Here is a 25,066-nt window from a genome sequence, read left to right on the forward strand (position 1 = left end):
ATGCCCTTACATAAACCTCCCCAACTGCTCTCCATTATCCAAAGAATAAAATGCAAACCTGGAGTCTCCTGTTCAGCATCTTTTGCTGTTAGTCTTCTGGTTACCTTTCTACCTTCCCTTCCTACTTACATTCTCTGCTACAGTGCTTTATTTTCCATTTGTTTTTGAATAATAACATATTTTCATACTAAATATATTTCCCCCACTGTCAAGTCCATAAAGGTTCAAAGTTCAAATTCAAAAAAGAGGTATAATAAATGAAGCAAAATAGTGACCCTAGTGTGTAATAAGTTTATGACTTGATGAGGGCATTCTTGATTGTTTTTTAGCTGTGGACAGCTCTCCAGGGCCAAACTTCATGGCTCTGACTTCCTTTGCCCCTTGCTTAAAAAGCTTGAGCAGTCTCTGTGTACTGATTTTCGCTTCCCTTGCAGGGAAAATGGAGGAAATCACGTAGATTATTCATCTACAGTTTTATAAAAATGTAAGTCATCAGTAGTGTATTTATTTTTTTTTACACATAGAGAAGATCAACGATATATAATAGGTCTTGTCTATCACACTTTAGACTTCACATAAGATACCAAGACATTTGAACTTGGCATTTAAATTTCAGGAATATTGTACTGAAGGAGAGTGAAATGATATACTTTTAAATGAAGTGGGAAGATACTAACTTTAAAACTTTTTTTTTTTAACATCCTTATTGGAGTATAATTGCTTTACAATCGTGTGTTAGTTTCTGCTTTATAACAAAGTGAATCAGTTATACATATACATATGTTCCCATATCTCTTCCCTCTTGCATCTCCCTCCCTCCCTCCCACCCTCCCTATCCCACCCCCTAACTTTTTAAATCTTGCCACCTAGAGTAAGTTCAACATTTTTCAGAATAAGAAATGATATAAAATATTTTTTTAATAAAACTATTAAACACAGGGCTAAATAACACACTAGAGAAAAATCTATGTTTTCATGTTAGACCTCATCAGGTCACAGTGTAGCACTTACAAAAGAGAGCTCTTTTTAGGTCTTCCTCATTGCAGTTGCCTTGAACTAATAGAGATAAAAGGAAATGAAGTCTAGGTTAAGAACAGGTGCACCAAGTATATAGTGGCTGAAATAGTTCACTTATACAGCTAACATGGAGAAAGTGCAGTGATCAATACTAGAATTGCTTGGAAAACAGCTTAGTATTTTGGGGAAAATTGTTATTAAAGTGGTATTTCTTATTTAAATGTTCCTTTGAAAGCAGGTTATATATTGCTGGGAATCTGTATTATTTTCATAATAAGAAATGGAAATTTCAAGAGAACAGCTGAAATAACTATATACTCAACTTCTTTGCTTGTTTTATGTGAAACAAACAAAAAAACAAAGCATACTTCAGTGTTTAAGTTTTAGCTCTTCCACTTGATAGCAATGTGACTTTGGATAAGTCACAACCTCATTTTTTTAAATCTGTAAAATGAAAATAATAACAATACCTACATAATAGGGTTGTGAGAAATAAATGAAAGCATGCATATTTGCATATGGTAATGTTAGCTGTTTTTATTATGATGCTGGTAATAAGATTATTATATTATTTTTTACCTTTTTTGATCTCTTTGGTTAAAAGTGAATTTTTGTGTTTATATTCAGTCTGGCGTGATGCATACTGACACCTCCCACTAAGTGTAATGTTTTGGGTATATTGGTAAATTATGTTAGAGTTAAGCAGTGTCATCCTCTAAGACAGCAGTCCCCAACCTTTTGGGCGCCAGGGGACTGTTTTCATGGGAGACAATTTTTCCCCGGGGTGGGGTGTGGTTCAGGCAGTAATGCTAGCCTGGGGAGTGATGGGAAACGGGAGATGAAGCTTTGCTCACTTGCCTGACACTCACCTCCTGCTGTGTGGTCTGGTTCCTAACAGGCCTTGGACTGGTACTGGCCTGTGGCCTCGGGGTTGGAGACCCCTGCTTTAGGACATAAAGGCCAAAATAATGAATGTAAATTTAAAATCAAAAAACAAAAACAGACCCCCGAAGAGGGAGTCAAGAGATTTTATTTCTGATGTTAGTTCTCTTTTTAACTAGTTCTGCCTTCTTGAGCAAATTGTGAAATTTCTTCCATAAAACAAAGGACTTAGACCAGATGCTTGTTCATGCTCCTTTCTACTTCAAAATGTTATGGCTCTTAATCATTGACTGTCAGGGCAGTCAGGGGAGAATATTTATAGGGTTTTAGAACTTAGACTGGGTGATTTTAAGGCAGATCTTACAAGATGGGGAACTGGTTGGGATTGGGCTAGTTGATGACATGATAGCATTGGATTGGTTGTATAGCTATTCGGGGTCTTGAAGCAAGCTTTTATGAACAAGATGTTGTTAGTCTTGATATTAAGCTATTTTGGTTAGTTCTCAGCCTTATTGTCTAGGGGTTGTGAAGTTGGATTTTCCTAAGATAACAAAGCTGCTATGTGATTTTGATCCCTTCTTCTTCTCTTTTTTCCCCCTCTCCTCTCTTGTTTTTCACAAGATGGAATAACTTCCTCTGTAGAGCCTTGGATCTTGTTAAAATGCAGATTCTGATACAGCAGGTCTGGGATGTGGCCTGTGAGTCTGCAGTTCTAGCAAGCCCCCAGACAAGGCCCTGCTGCTAGTGGATCGCCTACACCTTGGGGATCAAAAGTCTATCCATACCACCATACTTGCTGAGCAGCAGTCCTGTGTAACATCCTCATGACTTAGATCTTGGGCTCTGAATTAAGTATTCTCATGTTCCCAATCTTGAACTTAGTCTTCAGATAAATATGTCGTTATTGGCGTTGCTGATTCCTGTTAGGCATGACCTCACATTCCTATGTGTGACCATGACTGTTTCTGCAGCTTCCTTTTATTAGTGTGGCTTTCTGCTTTTACCAGTTTGCAGGTCTACTCCAGGTTCTGACTTCTGACCTGGATTGACCTGGACTAAATCCTTTTACTCAGCTGACCCAGGGCATTTGGGTTGCTAGTTCAGGACTCTTGTTTGAGCCCATTGCTATACATTAATAACAAAAGTTAATTTTCCAACAAATGTTATTGGAAATTACTGGGTATTATTCACATTTCCTTCTAGTGTCTTTATCGTACATTATTTCTTTAATTATATTTTGTGATCCTTTCTATGTCCAGAAGATCTTGTAGTCTCCATCTCAGTAGGCAGCTCTGCTTCAGGATGTAATGACTGGCTCCATTTTCAAGGAGTTCCCTAGCCAATTAAATGGAAATGAGAGGCATATTTGGTCAGCACTAGAAGTTAAGCTTATTTTTCCCCCTTGTCCAATTTATTTTCCACAAGTATTTCTTTGAGAAACTGAAGTGCTGATTGCTTGAAGATCTTTGTTGGAGGCCCCTGATGGTGGTGGTGGTGGTGATGTGAGGAGGATCTGGCCTCTTTCATGTCTCACGTGCCTTATCAGTTCAGGCAGAATGATGCCAGTAGACACTGCCTTTAGAAAAGTATTTTTTTTTCTAGGCATCCTTGTAAGATAGAATTCAACAGTCTTATACAGTGGACATAAAAATGAGGGTAGGTGCTTCAGGTAATAGATATAATTGTTTGAAAAGGAGAGGAAACAATAAAAGGTCTTTAAATTAACTACAAAAAACTAGCAAGTTCCAGGCTGATTTCTATTATGGTTTCATGTTACAGTATAGTTTAATTTGCAATAGTATAAGCTGAATACCTAATACTTGTTTTTGTATATTCTTTTTAAAAAAAATTATTTATTTTTTACTGTGTTGGGTCCTCATTGCTGCACATGGGCTTTCTCTAGTTGCGGCGAGCGGGGGCTACTCTTTGTTGCGGTGCGTGGGCTTCTCATTGCCGTGGCTTTTCTTGTTGCGGAGCACCGGCTCTAGGTGCGAGGGCTTCAGTAGTTGTGGTGCGTGGGCTTCAGTAGTTGTGGCTCACGGGCTCTAGAGCTCAGGCTCAGTAGTTGTGGCACATGGGCTAAGTTGCTCCACGGCATGTGGGATTCTTCCTGAACCAGGGCTTGAACCCATGTCCTCTGCATTGGCAGGCAGATTCTTAACCACTGCACCACCAGGGAAGTTCCTAAATACCTTAAACTGAATACCTTACCTAAATATCCATTATGATGACTCCAGTTTTCATTTCGCTTTTTTTACTACTATAAAATTCTTACAACTAAATTATAATGCAAATTAAAGTACAGCAAAATTTTGATAGTGTTAATGTTCACCCAGAGTTACATTCTTTCAGTTTTGTATTACATAAAAAATTAATAGCCCATAAAAAATATGGCACAGAGTCGGGGGGACCTTCAAGATGGCAGAGGAGTAAGACGTGGAGATCACCTTCCTCCTCACAAATACATCAAAAATACATCTACATGTAGAACAACTCCTACAGAACACCTACTGAATGCTGGCAGAAGACCTCAGACTTCCCAAAAGGCAAGAAACTCCCCACATACCTGGGTAGGGCAAAAGAAAAAAGGAAAAACAGAGACAAAAGAATAGGGATGGGACCTGCTCCTCTGGGAGGGAGCTGTGAAGGAGGAAAAGTTTCCACACACTAGGAAGCCCCGTCACCAGTGGAGATGGGGGTGTGGACGGCAGGAAGCTTTGGAGCCACGGAGGAGAGCGCAGCAACAGGGGTGCAAAGGGCAAAGCAGAGAGATTCCCACACAGAGGACCACTGCCGACCAGCACTCACCAGCCTGAGCGGCTTGTCTGCTCACCCGCTGAGGCAGGTGGGGGCTGGGAGCTGAGGCTCAGGCTTCGGAGTTCAGATCCCAGGGAGAGGACTGGGGTTGGCTGCGTGAACATAGCCTGAAGGGGGTTAGTGCGCCACAGCTAGCCGGGAGGGAGTCCAGGAAAAAGTCTGGAACTGCTTAAGAGGCAAGAGACCATTGTTTTAGGGTGCTCGAGGAAAGGGGATTCAGAGCATTGCCTAAACTAGTTCCAGAGGTGGGTGTGAGCCACAGCTATCAGTGCGGATACCAGAGATAGGCATGAAACATTAAGGCAGCTGCTGCAGCCACCAATAAGCCTGTGGGCAAGCACAGGTCACTGTCCACACCTCCCCTCCCAGGAGCTGTGCAGCCTGCCACTGCCAGGGTCCTGTGTTCCAGGGAAGACTTCCCCAGGAGAATGCACGGCACGCCTCAGACTGTTGCAATGTCATGCTGGCCTCTGCCGCTGCAGGCTTGACCAACATTCTGTACCCCTCCTTCCGCCTGGCCTGAGTGAGTCAGAGCCCCCAGTCAGCGGCTACATCAACCCCGTCCTGTCTGGGTGGGGAAGAGACGCTCTCAGGAGCAGCGGATTAAATCTCCACAATCAACTTGATGTACCCTGCATCTCTGGAATACCTGAATAGACAACGAATGATCCCAAAATTGAGGCAGTGGATTTTGGGAGCAGCTGAAGGCTTGGGGTTTGCTTTCTGCATCTAATTTGTTTCTGGTTTATGTTTATCTTAGTTTAGTATTTAGAGCTTATTATCATTTGTACATTTGTTTAATGGTTTGGTTGCTCTCTTCCTTTTTTTTATATGTATAATAGTTTTATTTTTTCCTTTTTTCTCTTTCTGTGAGTGTGTATGTGTATGCTTCTATGTGTGATTTTATCTGTATACCTTTGCTTTTACCATTTTTCCTAGGGTTCTGTCTGTCCATTTTTTCACTTTTTAAAAAAAATTATACTTTTTAGCACTTTTATCATTGGTGGATTTGTTCTTTGGTTGCTCTGTTCTTTCCTTCTTTCTTTTCTTTTTTAATTACTTTTTTATGTTTTTATTTTTAATAATTTTTTTTATTTTAATAACTATTTTATTTTTCTTCTTTCTTTCTTTTTTTTTTCTGCCTTTTCTTCTGAGCTGTGTGGCTGACAGGGTCTTGGTGCTCCGGCTGGGTGTCAGGCCTGAGCCTCTGAGGTGGGAGAAACAAGTTCAGGACATTGGTCTACCAGAGACCTCTCAGCCCCACATAATATCAAATGGCGAAAGCTCTGCCAGAGAGCTCCATCTCAATGCTAAGACCCAGTTCCACTCAATGAGCAGCAAGCTTCAGTGATGGACACCCTATGCCAAGCAACTACCAAGTCAGGGACACAACCCCACCCATTAGTAGAGAAAAAGCCTAAAGTCATAATAAGTTCCCAGAAACCCCAAAACACGCCACCAGATGCGGTCCTATCCACCAGAAAGAAAAGATCCAGCCTCATCCACCAGAACACAGGCACCAGCGCCCTCCACCAGGAAGCCTACACAACCCACTGAACGAACCTTAGCCACTGGGGGCAGACACCAAAAACAATGGAACTCTGAACCTGCAGCCTGTGAAAAGGAGACACCAAACACAGTAAGTCAAGCAAAATGAGAGACAGAAATACACAGCAGATGAAGGAGCAAGGTAAAAACCCACCAGAACAAACGACTGAAGAGAAAATAGGCAGTCTAATTGAAAAAGAATTCAGAGTAATGATAGTAAAGATGATACAAACCTTGGAAATAGAATGGAGAAAATACAAGAAACGTTTAACAAGGACCTAGAAGAACTAATAGCAAACAAACAATGAACAATACAATAAATGAAATTAAACATTTTCTAGTAGGAATCCATAGCAGAATAACTGAGGCAGAGGAATGGATAAGTGACCTGGAAGATAAAATAGTGGAAATAACTACTGCAGAGCAGAATAAAGAAAAAAAAAATGAAAAGAATTGAGGACAGTCTCAGAGACCTCTGGGACAACATTAAACACACCAACATTAAACTTATAGGGGTCCCAGAAGAAGAAGAGAAAAAGAAAGGCACTGAGAAAATATTTGGAGATTTTATAGTTGAAAGCTTCCCTAATATGGGAGAGGAAATAGTCAAGTTCTGGAAGCTCAGAGAGTCCCATACAGGATAAATCGAAGGAGAAACACACCAAGACACATATTAATCAAACTATTAAAAATTGAATACAAAGAAAAAATATTAGAAGTAGCAAGGGAAAAGCAACAAATAACATACAAGGGAATCCCCATAAAGTTAACAGCTGATCTTTCAGCAGAAACTCTGCAAGCCAGAAGGGAGTGGCAGGACATATTTACAGTGATGAAACGGAAAAACCTGCAACCAAGATTACTCTACCCAACAAGGATCTCATTCAGATTTGATGGAGAAATTAAAACCTTTACAGACAAGCAAAAGCTAAGAGAATTCAGCACCACCAAACAAGCCTTACAACAAATGCTAAAGGAACTTCTCTAGGCAGGAAACACAAGAAAAGGAAAAGAACTTCAATAACAAACCCAAAACAATTAAGAAAATAGTAACAGGAATATACATATCAATAACTACCTTAAATGTAAATTGATTACATTCTCCAACCAAAATACATAGACTGGCTGAATGGATACAAAAACAAGACCTGTATATATGCTGTCTACAAAAGACCCACTTCAGACCTAGGGACACATGCAACTGAAAGTAAGAAGATGGAAAAAGATATTCCATGCAAATGGCAATCAAAAGGAAGCTGGAGTAGCAATTCTCATTTTAGAAAAAATAGGCTTTAAAATAAAGACTATTACAGGAGACAAAGAAGGAGACTATATGAAGGTCAAGGGATCAATCCAAGAAGGAGCTATAACAGTTGTAAATATCTATGCACCCAACATAGGAGCACCTCAATACATAAGGCAACTGCTAATAGGCATAAAAGGGGAAATCGACAGTAACACAATCATAGTAGGAGACTTTAACACTCCACTTTCACCAATGGACATATCATTCCAAAATGAAAGTAAATAAGGAAACACAAGCTTTAAATGATATATTAAGCAAGATGGACTTAATAGATATTTATAGGACATCCCATCCAAAAACAACAGAATAAACTTTCTTCTCAAGTGCTCATGGAACATTCTCAGGATAGATCATATCTTGGGTCACAAATCAAGCCTTGGAAATTAAAAAAAAATTGAAGTCGTATCAGGTATCTTTTCCAACCACAATGCTATGAGACTACATATCAATTACAGGAAGAAATTTGTAAAAACTACAAACACATGGAGGCCAAACAATATGCTACTAACTAACCAAGAAATCACTGAAGAAATCCAGGGGGAAATCAGAAAGTACCTAGAAACAAATGGCAATGAAAACACTATGACCGAAGACATATGGGATGCAGCAAAGGCAGTTCTAAGAGGGAAGTTTATAGACATACAATCCTACCTCAAAAAACAAGAAACATCTCAAATAAACAACCTACCTAACCTTACACCTAAAGCAATTAGAGAAAGAAGAACAAAAAAACCCCAAAGTTAGCAGAAAGAAAGAAGTCATAAACATCAGATCAGAAATAAAGGAAAAAGAAATGAAGGAAACAATGGCAAAGATCAATAAAACTAAAAGCTGGTTCTTTGAGACAATAAACAAAATTGATAAACCATTAGCCAGACTCATCAAGAAAAAAGAGAGAAGCCTCAAATCAATAGAATTAGCAATGAAAAAGGAGAAGTAACAATTGACACTGCCGAAATGCAAAGGATCATGAAAGATTATTACAAGCAACTGTATGCCAACAAAATGGGCAACCTGGAAGTAATGGACAGATTCTTAGAAAAGCACACTGTTCCTAAACTGAACCAGGAAGAAGTAGAAAATATGAACAGACCAATCAAAAGCACTGAAATTGAAACTGTGATTAAAAATCTTCCAACAAACAAAAGCCCAGGACCAGATAGCTTCACAGGTGAATTCTATCAAACATTTGGACTAGAGCTAACACCTATCCTTCTCAAACTCTTCCAAAATATAGCAGAGGAACACTGCCAAACTCATTCTACAAGGCCACCATCACCCGGATACCAAAACCAGACAAAGATGTCACAAAGAAAGAAAACTACAGGCCAGTGTCACTGATAAACATAGATGCAGAAATCCTTAACAAAATACTAGCAAACAGAATCCCACAGCACATTAAAAGGATCATACACCATGATCAAGTGGGGTTTATCCTAGGAACGGAGGAATTTTTCAATATACACAAGTCAATCAATGTGATAAACCTTTAACAAATTGAAGGAGAAAAACTATATGATCATTTCAATAGATGCAGAAAAAGCTTTTGACAAAATTCAAAACCTATTTATGATAAAAGCCTCCAGAAAGTAGGCATAGAGGGAACTTACGTCAACATAATATAGGCCATATATGACAAACCACAGCCAACATCGTTCTCAGTGGTGAAAAACTGAAACCATTTCCACTAAGATCAGGAACCGGACAGGGATGCCTACCCTCACCACTATTATTCAACATAGTTTTGGAAGTTTTAGCCACAGCAGTCAGAGGAGAAAAAGAAATAAAAGGAATCCAAATCGGAAAAGAAGTAGTAAACCTGTCACTGTTTGCAGATGACATGATAATATACATAGAGAATCCTGTAGACTCTACCAAAAAACTGCTAGAGCTAATCAATGAATTTGGTAACACAGCAGGATACAAAATTCATGCCCGGCAATTTCCTGCATTCCTATACCGTAATGATAAAAAAATCTGAAAGAGAAATTAAGGAAACACTCCCATTTACCACTGCAACCAGAAGAATGAAATACCTAGGAATAAACCAACCTAAGGAGACAAAAGACCTGTATGCAGAAAACTGTAAGACACTTATGAAAGAAATTAAAGATGATACAGACAGATGGAGAGATATACCATGTTCTTGGATTGGAAGAATCAACATTGTGAAAATGACTCTACTACCCAAAGCAATCTACAGATTCAGTGCAATCCCCATTAAAGTACCAATGGCATATTTCACTGAACTAGAACAAAAAATTTCACAATTTGTATGGAAACACAAAAGACCCCGAATAGCCAAACCAATCTTGAGAATGCAAAACAGAGCTGGAGGAGTCAGGCTCCCTGACTTCAGACTATACTACAAAGCTACAGTAATTAAGATAGTATGGTACTGGCACAAAATCAGGAATATAGATCAGTGGAACAGAAAGTAAGCCCAGAGATAAACCTGTGCACCTATGGTCGCCTTATCTTTGATAAAGGAGGCAAGAATACACAATGGAGTAAAGACAGCCTCTTCAATAAGTGGTGTTGGGAAAACTAGACAGCTACATGTAAAAGAATGAAATTAAAACACTCCCTAACACCACGCACAAAAATAAACTCAGAATGGATCAAAGACCTAAATGTAAGGCCAGACACTTTACAACTATTAGAGGAAAACATAGGCAGAACACTCTATGACATAAATCACAGCAAGATCCATTTTGATCCACCTAGAGAAATGGAAATAAACCCAAAATTAAACAAATGGGACCGAATGAAACTTAAAAGCTTTTGTACAGCAAAGGAAATCATAAACAAGACAAAAAGCCAACCCACAGAATGGGAGAAAATATTTGCAAACGAAGCAACTGACAAAGGATTAATCTCCAAAATATACAAGCAGCTTATGCTGCTCAGTATCAAAAATAGAAACAACCTAATCCAAATAAGGACAGAAATCCTAAATAGACATTTCTCTGAGGAAGATATACGGATTGCCAACAAACACATGAAAGGATGCTCAACATCACTAATCATTAGAGAAATGGAAATCAAAACTACAATGAGGTATCACCTCACACCGGTCATAATGGCCATCATCAAAAAATCTACAAACGATAAATGCTGGAGAGGGTGTGGAGAAAAGGGAACCCTCTTGCACTGTTGGTGGGAATGTTAATTGATACAGCCACTATGGAGAACAGTATGGAGGTTCCTTAAAAAACTGAAAATAGAACTACCATACCACCCAGCAATCCCACTACTGGGCATATACCCTGAGAAAAACATAATTCAAAAAGAGACAGGTACCACAATGTTCACTGCTGCACTATTTACAATAACCAGGACATGGAAGCAACCTAAGTGTCCTTTGACAGATGAATGGATAAAGAAGTTGGTGGCACATATATACAATGGAATTCTACTCAGCCATAAAAAGAAACGAAATTTAGTTATTTATAGTGAGGTGGATGCACCTAGAATCTGTCATACAGAGTGAAGTAAGTTAGAAAGAGAAGAACAAATACCATATGCTAACATGTATATATGGAATCTAAAAAAAGGTTCTGAAGAACCTAGGGGCAGGACAGGAATAAAGACAGGCGTAGAGAATACATTTGTTTACTAGGTGAGGGGGAAGGGTAAGCTGGGATGAAGTCAGAAAGTGGCATGGACATATATACACTACCAAATGTAAAATAGATAGCTAGTGGGAAGCAGCCCCACAGCACAGGGAGATCAGCTCGGTGCTTTGTGTCCACCTAGAGGGGTGGAATAGGGAGGGTGGTAGGAGATGCAAGAGTGAGGAGATATAGGGATATATGTATATGTATAGCTGATTCACTTGTTATACAGCAGAAATTAACACATCATTGTAAAGCAATTATACTCCAATAAAGATTTTTTAAAAATAAAATATGGCAGAGTTAAGCTACACTTAGAGTAGACAGGAAACAATTTAAGCCATACTAGATGGTTTGAATAGTGTTCTGCTTGTATACATTTAGTACTGAAAGAATGCCTATTATAGTGTTCCAATTCTATAATTAAATGTATGTATTAGAATGTAGGTTAATTTGTGTTTTAATATCTTCATTATAACATGAGTATGCTAACCTAATATGCAACCTATGCTTCTTAGTGACAGAGTTGATTCTCCTCCTAAGGGTCTTGAGTTTGCTTTGTCTCCCCACAGAGATTCCATGTTTTTTGGGAATGTTTGACAGTTGGCCATAATTAGACTTGGAGGTTGCTAGTGACATTAAGGTTAGTTCTGAATAGTCATGCTTCAGAAATAGTTACTCATTTTGGTTATAAAGTTGTATTGAAGACCTGTTAGCATCACTCCTGTGTAGTTCAGGGTCATATTTTAGTTGACCTTTTCTCCCTCTTCCACCCTAAGTAATGCTCATTTATCTGGCTTGTTTAGAGAAAGTGGTAATCTTGGTTTCCTATGGCTTCTGCACATAGTCACTAAACTATGTATACCAACCCCAGGGTACTTTAATATCACATTTACAGCTCAAATTCCATTCAGTTATGTTTCTGCTGTTACTTAATTACTGATTTTTAAAATTACAGATTTAAAATCACTATGTGGGGCTTATCCATCCTTGCATTGATCAGGAGGATTCTGATTAACAGTTAAACAAAATTCCTTGATTTCTAATTTTCTAACCAGTCCTAGGCTAAGTGCAAGAGGAGATTCAAAAATTTAAGGGTGGAGAAAGGAAGACAATAAGTAGTTAATATACAGTGTGCCAGTGCTATACTTAAAATATTTCATTTAAGTCTCACTACAATCCTGTGAGGTTAAATTTTCCCCAGCTTTACAGGTTAGAAGTCCTAGTTCAGAGAGAGCCCAAATCCACAGTGTTGTGAAGGACATAGCTGTGATGGCAGCCAAGGTCTATCTGTTTTCTCCACCCATGTTCTTTCCACAACCTCCTAGGTATTATGACAGTGTCTATCCAGGAGCTTCCTTACACTCTGGGGGATGAGGAGGAGGAATGATGGAGAGCAGGGAGACCTCTTTACTTGATTGAACCTTGGGATTAACATTATTCACTAGAGTAAAAGATGGCTTCTAAAAAATGTGATTGGATTCCATACAAGAAAGTTTTGTCAGTTATGATTTTATTGTATGTAGGTCTTCACAGAAGGCAGTTTACAGAAGGCAGGACAGCTTTGGAGCAAATCACCAAAGTCTGATGGTATAGTGTAGAAAATGGCAAAAACGTCTCTGCCCTGTTTTACTTAGCCAGTGCTGTAGAGTTCAGTGCATTTTTTTTTTTTTTTTTTTGTGTGTGTGTGTCTGTGTGTGTGTGTGTGTGTGTGTGTGTGTGGTACGCAGGGCCTCTCAGTGTTGTGGCCTCTCCCGTTGCGGGGCACAGGCTCCGGATGCGCAGGCTCAGCGGCCATGGCTCACGGGCCCAGCCGCTCCGCGGCATATGGGATCCTCCCAGACCAGGGCACGAACCCGTGTCCCCTGCATCGGCAGGCGGACTCTCAACCATTGCGCCACCAGGGAAGCCCCGAGTTCAGTGCATTTTGATGAGAAGAAAATTAGCTAGCATTCATTGTCTACAAACTCTATACTGTCAGAAGTATTTCCACTATTTTTCTGGTTGAGAATATTTTTATTCTTAGTGTTAGCTTACTTTGCTAATTCATAGTTAATTGTGATTTTTATCGATTAACATTCAAGACTTCCTCTGTTCAAGCTTACCCTATAAAGTGTTATCAGGGCAATTTATAATTAGTAGTATTAACATTCATATTAAATGCATTACTGAACTCTGCCAAGACAAGAAATACAGACCAGGATTTATCAAAGTGTAAATGATAAAGGAAAATGGTTTGTTTCCATCTTTCTAAATGCTGAATAGCTTGAAAGTATTATTTCTGTAGGACTTGTGTTGAATAACATATGACACAGCAAAATGCCTCATGTCGCATGCTTTTAATCACTGTAATAACAAGACATAATAAAATTAAGTATTTCTTGTGAAGATTGGGAATGGTGTATAGTGAAGTTCTTTTCCCCCTCCATGTAATTCAATTAATATTTAACTAAGATGCTATCATTTAAGTCTTAGAAGTTTGGAATTGAAAATTTTTACTTGTAATATAAGTGTGAAATAATGACTCTGGGTTTCTCTTCAGAAATCTTATGTGTTCAGATTAGTATTATCCTTTATAAAGTAACTCACTTGTAAGCTATATACATTTATTCTAGTGATCAAATCATTTTTAAATCATATCCTTTTATGATTTCATTCAGATCCTCCTTTATGAGCAATAGAAGAAGAGAACAGAACAGATTAAAATAGAAGAATAGAACAAGTTGAATTACTACATGGTCACAGCTTAGGGTATTGATCAGTGAGTCTTACCTAACTTTATCTGCTCTGATGAATCACCTTATTCATTGCAGCTGATTCCGAGTAATTGTTGGCAAATTTTAGATATCAGAGGATATTAATTCCATTTGTTGAATAAATATTTATTGAGTGCTCACTGTTTTCCTGGCACTATTGGTACTGGGGTTATAACAGTGAATATAACAACTACTATTGAGAAATTTAAATAACTGTCATTTCTGAATGCATTTTTTTTCATAAAGGGAGTTCCAGAAACTTTTTAGAAACACTAGAATTATTAGAATACAGCTCTGACCTCACAGAAACATACATTCATGCTATATTATGGGAAGGGACTCTACTTGACTATAAATAAGAAAGGAAACTGAAATAGCTAATTGAGTGATTGGTATTTATAAGGTCAACTCATGAAACATAAACCAGATTTAATATCTTTAAATAGATTTTATTGGCCATGCTCCTTCCTTAAAGGTCACTGGAAGAACTTAATACCTTTTTATTAAAAATAAAATGGGAACAGTTGAATGGCCTTTTCACATCTTATTTGGATTAGTTGAAGAGGCAAATTTTACTTCATTTTTAAGAAGTTGTGCTATTTTATATTTGCCACTTCATATTTTACATTTAAAATACGTTTCTTACCCAACTTGCCATGGAGAAACATAGACTTAAGAATTTGAGGGTTCAGATGAACTGTGATAATAAATTGGAGTTAAGTAAGGAAAAGTATACATATATGTATATATATATATGTACATATAATTTTGGAGCAATCTGTTGTTTGAAGCAGAAAATGAAAACAGGGATTAAGGGCTCTTAACTCTTCTTAGCCAAGCATTTTTATGAGGTTTCGTGGTATAGGACAAAGAGCACACATATAGTTTGTCTTTAGAGAACCCCGTGGTCAAATTTAGACTGCCATTTAATAACTTCTTTGTGCTTCAATTTAATGCCAACCTCCTTCCTTTGTCAGGAAGATGAAATGAGACAATGTATTTAAAGTATCTGGTACAATGCAAAGTAGTATGCATGCAAAATTTCCCTTTCTCATTTTAAGAATTTATACAGTAAAGAAAATCATGGTTTAAGTTTTGTTTTTTTGTTTTGGAAGGAGATGTTGGTGATCTTGAAGATGCTCAAAGTGCTGAGTCATGTATAGTGTATTTGAACCTTTTAACTATAAAAGTTATTGGGTATCCATTCTAAAGTTAGTAAGGTAAGTTTTTCAACTTGTCTAATCATGAAAGTCTGAAGAGGTGGGACTAGATGATTAAATCAAGTTGGATGGGAGCAGCAGGAGATAGCATAGCCTGTGAGAATATTGTAAACTGGTCATCAGAAGTTTCCTGAAAACAAACTTTTTAGGAAAACTATTTTTGTCAGCTTCTCTCCATGTTTTCCCTTTTCTTACCAAACTTTCACTGCTATTTACTATGTACTAGATATGGTCCCTGTTGTAGATCGGCTTCCAGTGTAGTATAGCACATTAATCAACTAGTGAAAATAAAATGTATTGTCATAAGCAAGAACAGTACTTAAGGTATTTACAGAGTGCTGTAAGAATGCAGAATATGGAACAATTAACTCTGCCTGTGGAATTGAAGAAGGCCTCCCCCTAATCATGTGGGTCACACAGTTCAGTTAAATAAACATTTGGATTGTGAACCTCCTGGTACAAGCATTAGGGATACAAAGGTGAGAATGTATTAGAATAATTTGTCCCTTCTATAGTAGTATCCTTCTAGTTTTTATCAGTGGAGGAGTAAAAGGGAATTTTAAGATGAAGAACTTATCATCCCAAGTTAATGATTTAATTTAAATTTCAAAGTTGCTTGAAAATACGTTGTATCATAATATAGATGATAAACATATAATTATTATACTCTGGGAAACCTTGATATCTTAACACCTCAGAAATTAATGTTTTAATAATTAACTGATAAACTGCAGATGTGGTTTGCATATATTTTGTATGTTCATATACAAGGCTATCTCTTTGCTTTTCCATGCCTTCCTGGTCTGTACCCTTCCTGCCCTCCTCACCTTCTCTATATGCAAGTATAAGGATTATCCAAACCTCATGAAACTGTGGGGCTTTTTGACCCTCTACAATGCAAGGGCTTCAGATTCTTCTTAGTTCCTGATCATTTTATTGTAGAATATGTTAGCTCAGGGATTTTGGTTATTCAACTGCTTCTTTGTACATACTTTCTTATTAGTTTATTAGCCTCTGCACTTAACAGTTTTCAAAAACTTAGGCTTAAGAGACTAACGCTTTCAGAGATTTTCCTGACTGAAAAATCACAGTTCTTAATGTCCTATGTCTATAAAATTAGCTGTTTACCATTAGCTCAGGCAGAAGATTCTAAAGTTGCAGTCTTTAGAACTGGTGAATCTCACCCTGCTCCATTCCCAAAGTTAGAGAATCATGAATAAAACGCAGACAGAAGATACTGGTTGATTCTTTCCTTGGGCTAAGATTCTACTTTCACATTTTCTGTGTATTTCTCTGCTAGAACCCAAGACCTATAGAAAAATGAAAGGGTGCAGCATACTTTATGTTTTAACTTTGTGTCAATATGCATCATTGAGTGCTACGTACAGTACTTAAAAAAAAAAATCAATATATGTTGCTCCAGGCAATTGCGATATTTAGAGACATTAATGTAGCTGCACATGAAGCTGATTATTGTTTAAGCTGTTTGTAAATATCATATGTCCATGATGGGTTTGAAATCTTGTATATAAGTAGATCGAATGCTACATTATTAGATACTAGAGTTTTTATATAGCTTTTGAAAATTAAGTTGTATTATTTCAAGAGGAAATTGTCTATTTGAATCCCATAGTTTGAGATGGTCTCTTTATAATTTAGAACAAATGGATCTTTCTATTGAATATTTTGTAACCTAAAAAAAAAAATTTGACCAATTTGATCTTTTTAAAATGAATGGAATTTACTACTTACTTTAAAAACGGTTTAAAAAACAAATTCCCAATGGATAAAATAGCTAAGTGGGAAACTTTATTTTTTTAACATTATAAAAAGCTTAGAAGAAAATTGCAGTTACTATATGTATAACCTTGGGGTTATCAAAAACCATTTTATTTATTATTTTTAAATAAATTTATATATTTATTTGTGGCTGCTTTGGGTCTTTTTTGCTGCGCGTGGACCTTCTCTAGTTGTGGTGAGCAGGGGCCACTCTTGATTGTGGTGCGTGGGCTTCTCATTGCGATGGCTTCTCTTGTTGTGGGCCCCAGACTGCACAGGCTTCAGTAGTTGTGGCATGTGGGCTCAGTAGTTGTGGCTTGTGGGCTCTAGAGTGCAGGCTCAGGAGTTGTGGCACACAGGCTTAGTTGCTCCGCGGCATGTGGGATTTTTCCGGACCAAGCCCCTATCAAAAACCTTTTTATGTGGCATTTATGTTCGTAAAATTGCTATGGCCAGTATGCTAGTCTAAAGCCAAGTTATTTGAAATCTCTTTATGTTTAGGGGAAGTAAGGTAAAGATCTACACATTCAGATGTTAAGTGCTCAAGAATGTGGCCCCTCTGGGGGCTTCCTTGGTGGCACAGTGGTTGAGAGACCGCCTGCCGATGCAGGGGACACGGGTTTGTGCCCCTGTCTGGGAAGATCCCACATGCCACGGAGCGGCTGGGCCCGTGAGCCATGGCCACTGAGCCTGCGCGTCCGGAGCCTGTGCTCCACAACGGGAGAGGCCACAACAGTGAGAGGCCCGCGTACCGCAAAAAAAAATAATAGTAATAATTCAATACTACTTCTTTTCGTGACATTACTGAATGCAGAGTTGGGAAGATATGTATTGTAACATGCTATTACATAGTATTTCCAATGTACAGATATATAGGTATAAATAAACTCAAAAGTATATATAATGTAGTAAAATAATTAGGAAGTGATGAGGCTTATTTATTACCATTGTTTTTAATAATTAGTTGTAATTTAATTTGCAGTTATGGCTGTGTTTCACAACCAGTCCCAAAATTCCTGACAATTTCACAGTTGACTCTCTCCAGCCAGTTCTAACTGGTTCTAGCACACTCCTGGTTATATCTGTGTATATCTGTGTTTTGCAGTATTGTTTGTGATGGTAAAAATAGGGAGCAAATTATATACCTACTGATGGGGAGCTAGTGGAATAAGTTGTAGTATAGCAAAAGAAAGAGCCATCACATTTAGTGATTTCCCTGTGTGTTGTTAAATGAGAGGAGCTAAATGCAAGCACAGGTCTGTCATGATCCCATTTTTATAAAACGAGCAAGGGCAGACTCTTCTCTCATTCTTGCCTATATGTTTGATTATATAAACATGGAAAATGTGTGGTTATGAGTACAGAAGAGGGCAAGAGGATGAGGTAAGGAAAAAAAGGACTTACATCCATGAGAAAAACAATATGTATGTTATGATCCTATATGTGGTAAATTTTATGTGTTTATGTGATATATACACACTAAAAAAATATACACATTAAAAAGTGTACGCATTAAAAAATATATACACAGTAAAAAATGCCTGAAAAGAATGCACCAAAATGTTAATGTACCAAATGTACCAAAACGTACCAAAATTTTAATGATACCTTTTATAGGGTGATAGAATGTTATCTTTTTTTTTTTAATCTGGACAGAAATTATTTTAATTGAGGGAGAGAATCAAAATCCTATGGTCCTTTCTATGGATTTAAATTTATAATAAAATTATCGTGTGAAAGGGCATACTAGGGTCAGTGTGTCAATAAAATTTGCCCTTTAGTGATATAATTTCTTCACCTAAACCTTCATGTGTATCACTTCAAAAAGAATCTTAGTATATAGTATCTTGTTTCATGAGACATGTGTATAAGTTTTAGAACTGTACTAGGAACTTCCCTGATGACGCAGAGGTTAAGAATCTGCCTGCCAATGCAGGGGACACGGGTTCAAGCTCTGGTCTGGGAAGGTCCCACATGCCATGGAACAACGAAGCCCCTGTGCCACAACTACTGAGCCTGCGCTCTATAGAGCACGCGAGCCACAACTACTGAGCCCGTTTGCCACAACTACTGAAGCCCACGTGCCTAGAGCCTGTGCTTTGCAACAAAAGAAGCCACCACAATGAGAAGTGTGCACTGCAACAAAGAGGAGTCCCCGCTCGCCACAACTAGAGAAAGCCCGGGCACATCAACAAAGACCAAATGCAGCCAAAAATAAAATAAATTAAAAAAAAATTAAAAAAAATAACTATATTAAGTATGTGTGCATATATGTATATATATTTATGACTTAACATCTTCCTGGAGTTCAGTTGTTACCTTCATATTTAGATGGCAATTCATTATTTGAAATTGCTAGTAAGTTTAGAGATTGCAATGCAGGAGTTGCCTGTTCTCTGAGCCCCACAGGGGGATTAAATTTTCCTGTCCTTTGTCTTTTAAGGAACTTACCACTCTACCTTGTTATTCATATATATATATATATATATATATATATATATATATATATATATATATAAAATATAATCTTATTCAAAACCTTACCTTTCTTCCTAATCTGTAGGCCTTGGTAGCCTGCTAGTTGTATGGTCCAGAGTCTTATGCATTCACTGTATATATTAACTGAATGAATAAATAATGATATTTATCTTAGTCCACCACCATGCATGGAAAAATGATAAAGGTACTTTAGGGATCATCAAAGTCTTGATTAATAATATTTTTGTATGTGTTAAAGAGCTTTGAATCATGTAAAGTAAGACGCCCAAATAATACACTTCTGATGTTTTGGTTTGCTGATCAGTTTTCCACCTTGAATTTCCTCATGGGTCATCTATTTCATGCTTTTAACAGTTACTATTTTTTTTTTTTTTTTTTTTTTTTTTTTTTTTTTTTTTTTTTTTTATGCGTTACGCGGGCCTCTCACTGTTGTGGCCTCTCCCGTTGCGGAGGACAGGCTCCGGACGCGCAGGCTCAGCGGCCATGGCCCACGGGCCCAGCCGCTCCGCGGCATGTGGGATCCTCCCAGACCGGGGCACGAACCCGTGTCCCCTGCATCGGCAGGCGGACTCTCAACCACTGCGCCACCAGGGAAGCCCTAACAGTTACTATTTAACTATCAGTGCTGTTTTGTGATTTAAGAGCCTCTCCATAACACTCAGAAACCTTCTGGGTTTATAGTGCAAATTCAGAAAGCTTATACCTTTGTTAAGTTTATCTCTTTCTATAATACTGTTTATGCCTCACAGAGCAGCTCATTCTTTAGTCTTTGTTAGTAAATAGCACTTTCTTCCTTCATGATAAAGCTGTAATATTTCTCTTCAAGTAACAACTTCTGCTTCATCTTTTTTGTCACTGTTATCTGTTTGACGTAATGTGTTCTGAAATGAAGATGTAGACTGTATTTTTCTAATACAAAGTGAATTGTCAGGTAAAAAATCAGGTTGACATGTTTAAACTCATTTTACAAACTTGATAACTGATAAGTTTTTTTTTTACTTTGTGGTGTTTAGATATAGGCAAAATTCAAATGAGAAAAACATGGAAAGGAGAAATTTATATTTTAAAAATTCATTTCGTTTTGAACTCTAAACATTATTAGAGTTTTCTGTTATTTTGCATCTTTGTCTTTGGGAACTTGTACTCCATTGTTGATTTCTTTCTCCTCCACGTTTGTATTGGTATTGATGCTTTTCAGATGTTGAATTCTTGTTTAAAATGTTTCCATTATTGCTTTTCCTTTCTAAGTAATTTAATTTTATGCAGTTACTTTAGAAGCAATATAGTGGTGATCACTGAAGTGTTGACATTTATCTAGCCAAGCTGTTCTTAATTTACCTTGGGCTTTCTTTGAAGATATAGGAAGGTATAAGAAAACATAGATTCTCAGTGAATTAGCTGATTTTACTTTTCTGCTTTGTTTTGAACATCTTTTAGCTCTTGCTGAATGGGTATTTATTTTCTTGAAAAGTCTGGTTTCCCATTTATTTATTGTTGCTTCTAAGAAACTCCATGGGTGATTTTATTGAAAAACATTAGATGACAGAATCATTTTAGTCTTTTGGGGGAGGTAAGGGGCACCTTAAATGTAATAGTACTTTTAAAGGAAGTATTTTTTTCACTCTAAGAACCCTGATACAGTGTCATTAAAATAACCTTTCAAAATAAATTCACCTACTATTATAATGCAAGTAGATTTCAGTTTTGCATATTCTATTTCAATCTTTATCCATATGCACATGTATTATTTATCTAATTGTAATGAAAATGTATATGCAACATTTGGTGATTTTATTTTTCTCATATAAAGCAAAATCTTAGCTCTACGAATAGCGCTCTAAATAAAAACAAATCATTTCACCACAAAATAAAAACAAATCTAAATAAAATATAAGTAAAAACAAATCATTCCATAATCATTCCACCCCAGCAAACATGTCCCCTTTAGTCTTTGTATATCCATATGCACAATTTAAAACGTGATGATTTGTACCTGATTTTATTTTATTAATTATGGCTGAATTTCACCGAGAGTGTGTAGACCCCCCAGAGCTTATCACCTAACATGCAAGCATTCCTTCCCAGCTGCCAGGCTGCCCATATACTGCCAATATACTTAAACCTACCCAGAGCTAATTAAATGCAGAGAGGCAGAAGGCATGTGTGGACCCTTGCCTCCTTTGCAGTCCTGATGCTTTCCTCTCTGTGTTGGTAGTCCTCTCCATACTTCACTATGGGAGCCATTCTCGTTGGTGTCATTGTGAAGACTTTTTTAGAAAAATCTCTTCACTCAGAGCAAGTCAATTCATATTCCCTGTTTTCATCCGTAAGTCATCTCTCTTTCTAACAGAAGGTAATGGGACTATTGCCTGAATGTGTAGAACTTTACCTTACTTCCCCTAAACATTAAGAGACTTCAGATAACTTGGCTTTAAACTAGCATACTGGCCATAGCAATTTTACGAACATAAATGCTTTAATTTTCTTTAAAAACGGATTCTTAATGCCTTCCAACACGACCCCCCACCCTGGTAAGTTATAGGTTCACTCTTGCGCTATGTTGCTAGACTATATGACGTGCTTACCTGAGTCCCAGGGTGGATTAATTGTGACTTTGAGATGTTTATAATTTCTGAGTGCTTTTAACAAGAATGAGAGTCAGTACTTATTCTGATGGCTGAAGGGTCAGATGTCTTCCTTTCAGTCAGCAGTTGAGAAAGTGCACTAGTCAAGTGAACAATTTTCTGTATCCATTTTGTGGCAGATTATCATGATTAACGTGAATTTTGTAGCTTTTGAGCAGTGTATTCTGCTAACACCTTGCTGTAGTTTCCATGGCTGAAAAGTAGAAATGGTTTCTGCTTATAGTCTAGATAATAAGGCAAGTATTATCTACCTAGGAGAAAGTGGAGGCTTCAGGCTTTCAGTATGAAAACTATCTGAATATTCATGAAGTGGATGACTTTGGAACATGTACAGTATCTTTTTCCTTGAGGTTTCGGGGGTATGATTGTTTGACAGAAAACTGCCTGATAATGCATGAGGATAAGGAATACGGTTTGGATTTCAGGGCATGTAAGTAGATATATTGATATTTCTCAGAAGGAACTGAAATTATTGAGCTACTGGACTACCACAGGAGTATTAGTGATATTTGAGATGTTAGAACCAGTATACACGAGTTAGTTGGCTTGACTGCTGGGGGTGAGGAGGGGGATAGCTCATAACATTTAGAAATACTACAAGTGCTTTCTTCTTTTTCCTTTTCCCACCCCAAATTTGACAAGTAGTGAAATGTGATAGTTCACTATAAAAATGAAAATTAGGTTGCTAAGTAGAGCTTCTTCATTTGTTTAGAAGTTTCTTTGTTTATCTGGATGAAAATGATTGAATTTGATGGGTTTTCATTTTTCTTTCAGGCTCAGTTTATGAACCTCTTAAAAGCATTAATCTTCCGAGACCTGATAATGAAACTCTGTGGGATAAATTGGATCACTATTACAGAATTGGTAAGCAAAACCTGAGGAAAACATGTCCTTAGGTAGCTATGCCTTAGTTATATTATATATATTATACGGATGATGTTCTCTCATTTGGATGTTGGGGTAATTTCAGTGCTTAGACAGCTACATATTCCAATTGCATATGATATGGGGACTATAGAAGGAATCTGACAAGTCATATCTGTCCCATGAATCATTTTGAAACTGTCACCAGTGTCCTCTGTGTCCTTTTAGCCTTCCTAAATATTACCAGATTTGAGAACTAGAGGCTGTCTCTTGAATAATTCTTACACAAAGATTTTGTAGAAGTATTCCTTGCTTATTTACCTATACATGGTTCCTATGTAGTCCTGAACCTTTTATATCCATTTCTAATTCATTGAGATTCAAAAGGTAATCTCAGGTTACTGTTACTGATATCAGGTCCCTGTTTTTTTGGTTGCTGTTTTGTTTTTGTCAGGATCAACCTGACAAATTTTGTTACTTAATGTGAGCAAGCAACTTTGAGATATGTATGTATTTAGGGGGCTCCTCTTTGTTCATCAGACCGTAAGTTGGAAATGCCTATTAATTTTTTTTGTCAGTTTGCTTCTTGTGCCATTTATGTGGCCTAGTATGTCAAATATAAAATTTGATTCATTTATCTCACTAAGGAGAAGGATTTTTTTGTGTCAGCATCATGTAAAACCTTATTTCAACTTATTTTGGTCAAGATTCTGGTATATATTCTTATGTTGCCTACTTATTATCTTTGTAGCCATAACTAGCTAAAGAGATTAAACTGCCTTTTAAAAGGAATGTCAGATTTTTACTTTGGGCTATGAGGACCAGTTTTTTACTCTGCGAAAAATAATAAATACCCTGGTATTCTGAAAGAAATGATAATGTCAGTTTAGTCTGAAAAAAGAAAAAGAAATTTAAGTCTTTAATCTCTGTGATGGACCAGAGTACTTTAGACCTTTGAAAAACTGTCCTAAAGTAGTTAACATATGCCAATCTAGATTAGAGTAACTTAATTTATTTGGGGGAAAAACATTACTCATCCATTTATAGTTAGACAGGAATAAAATAGCTTTTAGGAAATGTAATTTTAGTGTGTTTATTTTTCTATTTTAGGACTGTTTTATATAAGGTAGTAGAGTTTGCTTTCTGTATCTGCAGATGCAGAACCTGCAGATAAGGAGGGCCTACTGTATTAGCCATTTTAGATAAGGGACTTGAGTGTCTGAGGATTTTCGCATGCATGGTGGGTCCTGGAACCATTCCTGTGCATACTGATGGACACCTGGAAAACGCTGATTTCAGACTTCTTTGACTTAAGTTGAATGTTCACAAAATAATTATTTGCTTGCTGTTTTCATGTTATATAAAGATGGGATTCAGTTTTAAAATGTTAAACATATCACTAATATAATATGTAAAATGAATACATTGCTCTTCAGGTACGAATTAGTCATCAGTGAAAAACAGGATTCTGGCCTGTTTAGGGTTGAGTTAGCTTTGGATTTAGCAAATGTATACAACTCTTTGTTGTATATTTGCTTTATTTTTCCCTATTGAACTTATTTTTGAAAATATACTTAGTTTTTTGGTTAATCTTTTTTTTTTCTGTATCTGATGTTGCCTTATAACACTTACTGACATAAAGAAGGATGTGCTAAAGGCTTTTTAAATGCCAGTTAGCTGAGTTCTTTCCTCTAAAGTGGAAAGACCCCTTCATGCAGGGTGGATCCCTACTTAGGCTGCAGTTACTTACCTGGAGTTGTTTCTACATCTTCAAAAGTTTTATACTACAGCTAAGTTTAGAAACAACAAAATTGTAGGATGAGGAAACCAAAGAAGTTTAAGACCTTCAGCTCAAGGGAAATGGATGGCTTTACAATTCGTTCTTTTTCTTGTTTTCAATTTCAGTCAAGTCAACATTGCTGCTGTATCAAAGTCCAACCACAGGTCTCTTTCCCACAAAAACATGTGGTGATGATCAGAAGGCCAAGATCCATGACAGTCTATACTGTGCTGCTGGGGCCTGGGCTTTGGCTCTTGCATACAGGTAAGCTGGTGTGTCTTTCACTAGTAACTCCAAGTCTAGGTAATAGGGTTTTGTAGCCCCAAGACAAATTGG

General features: G+C 37.3%; 1 protein-coding gene across 1 annotated transcript in view; it reads left to right on the forward strand.

Moving 5' to 3' along the window:
- PHKB (phosphorylase kinase regulatory subunit beta) overlaps positions 1-25,066 on the forward strand; it is a 217,961-nt gene that overhangs the window by 25,472 nt on the left and 167,423 nt on the right. Inside the window, exons 2-3 of the mRNA XM_065898359.1 lie at positions 22,861-22,950; positions 24,856-24,994. Of these exons, the coding sequence (XP_065754431.1) occupies positions 22,861-22,950; positions 24,856-24,994 (229 nt within the window). The remainder of the gene's footprint in view (positions 1-22,860; positions 22,951-24,855; positions 24,995-25,066) is intronic.

Source organism: Phocoena phocoena, chromosome 20 (assembly GCF_963924675.1).
Source record: "Phocoena phocoena chromosome 20, mPhoPho1.1, whole genome shotgun sequence".
Classification (NCBI taxonomy): domain Eukaryota; kingdom Metazoa; phylum Chordata; class Mammalia; order Artiodactyla; family Phocoenidae; genus Phocoena; species Phocoena phocoena.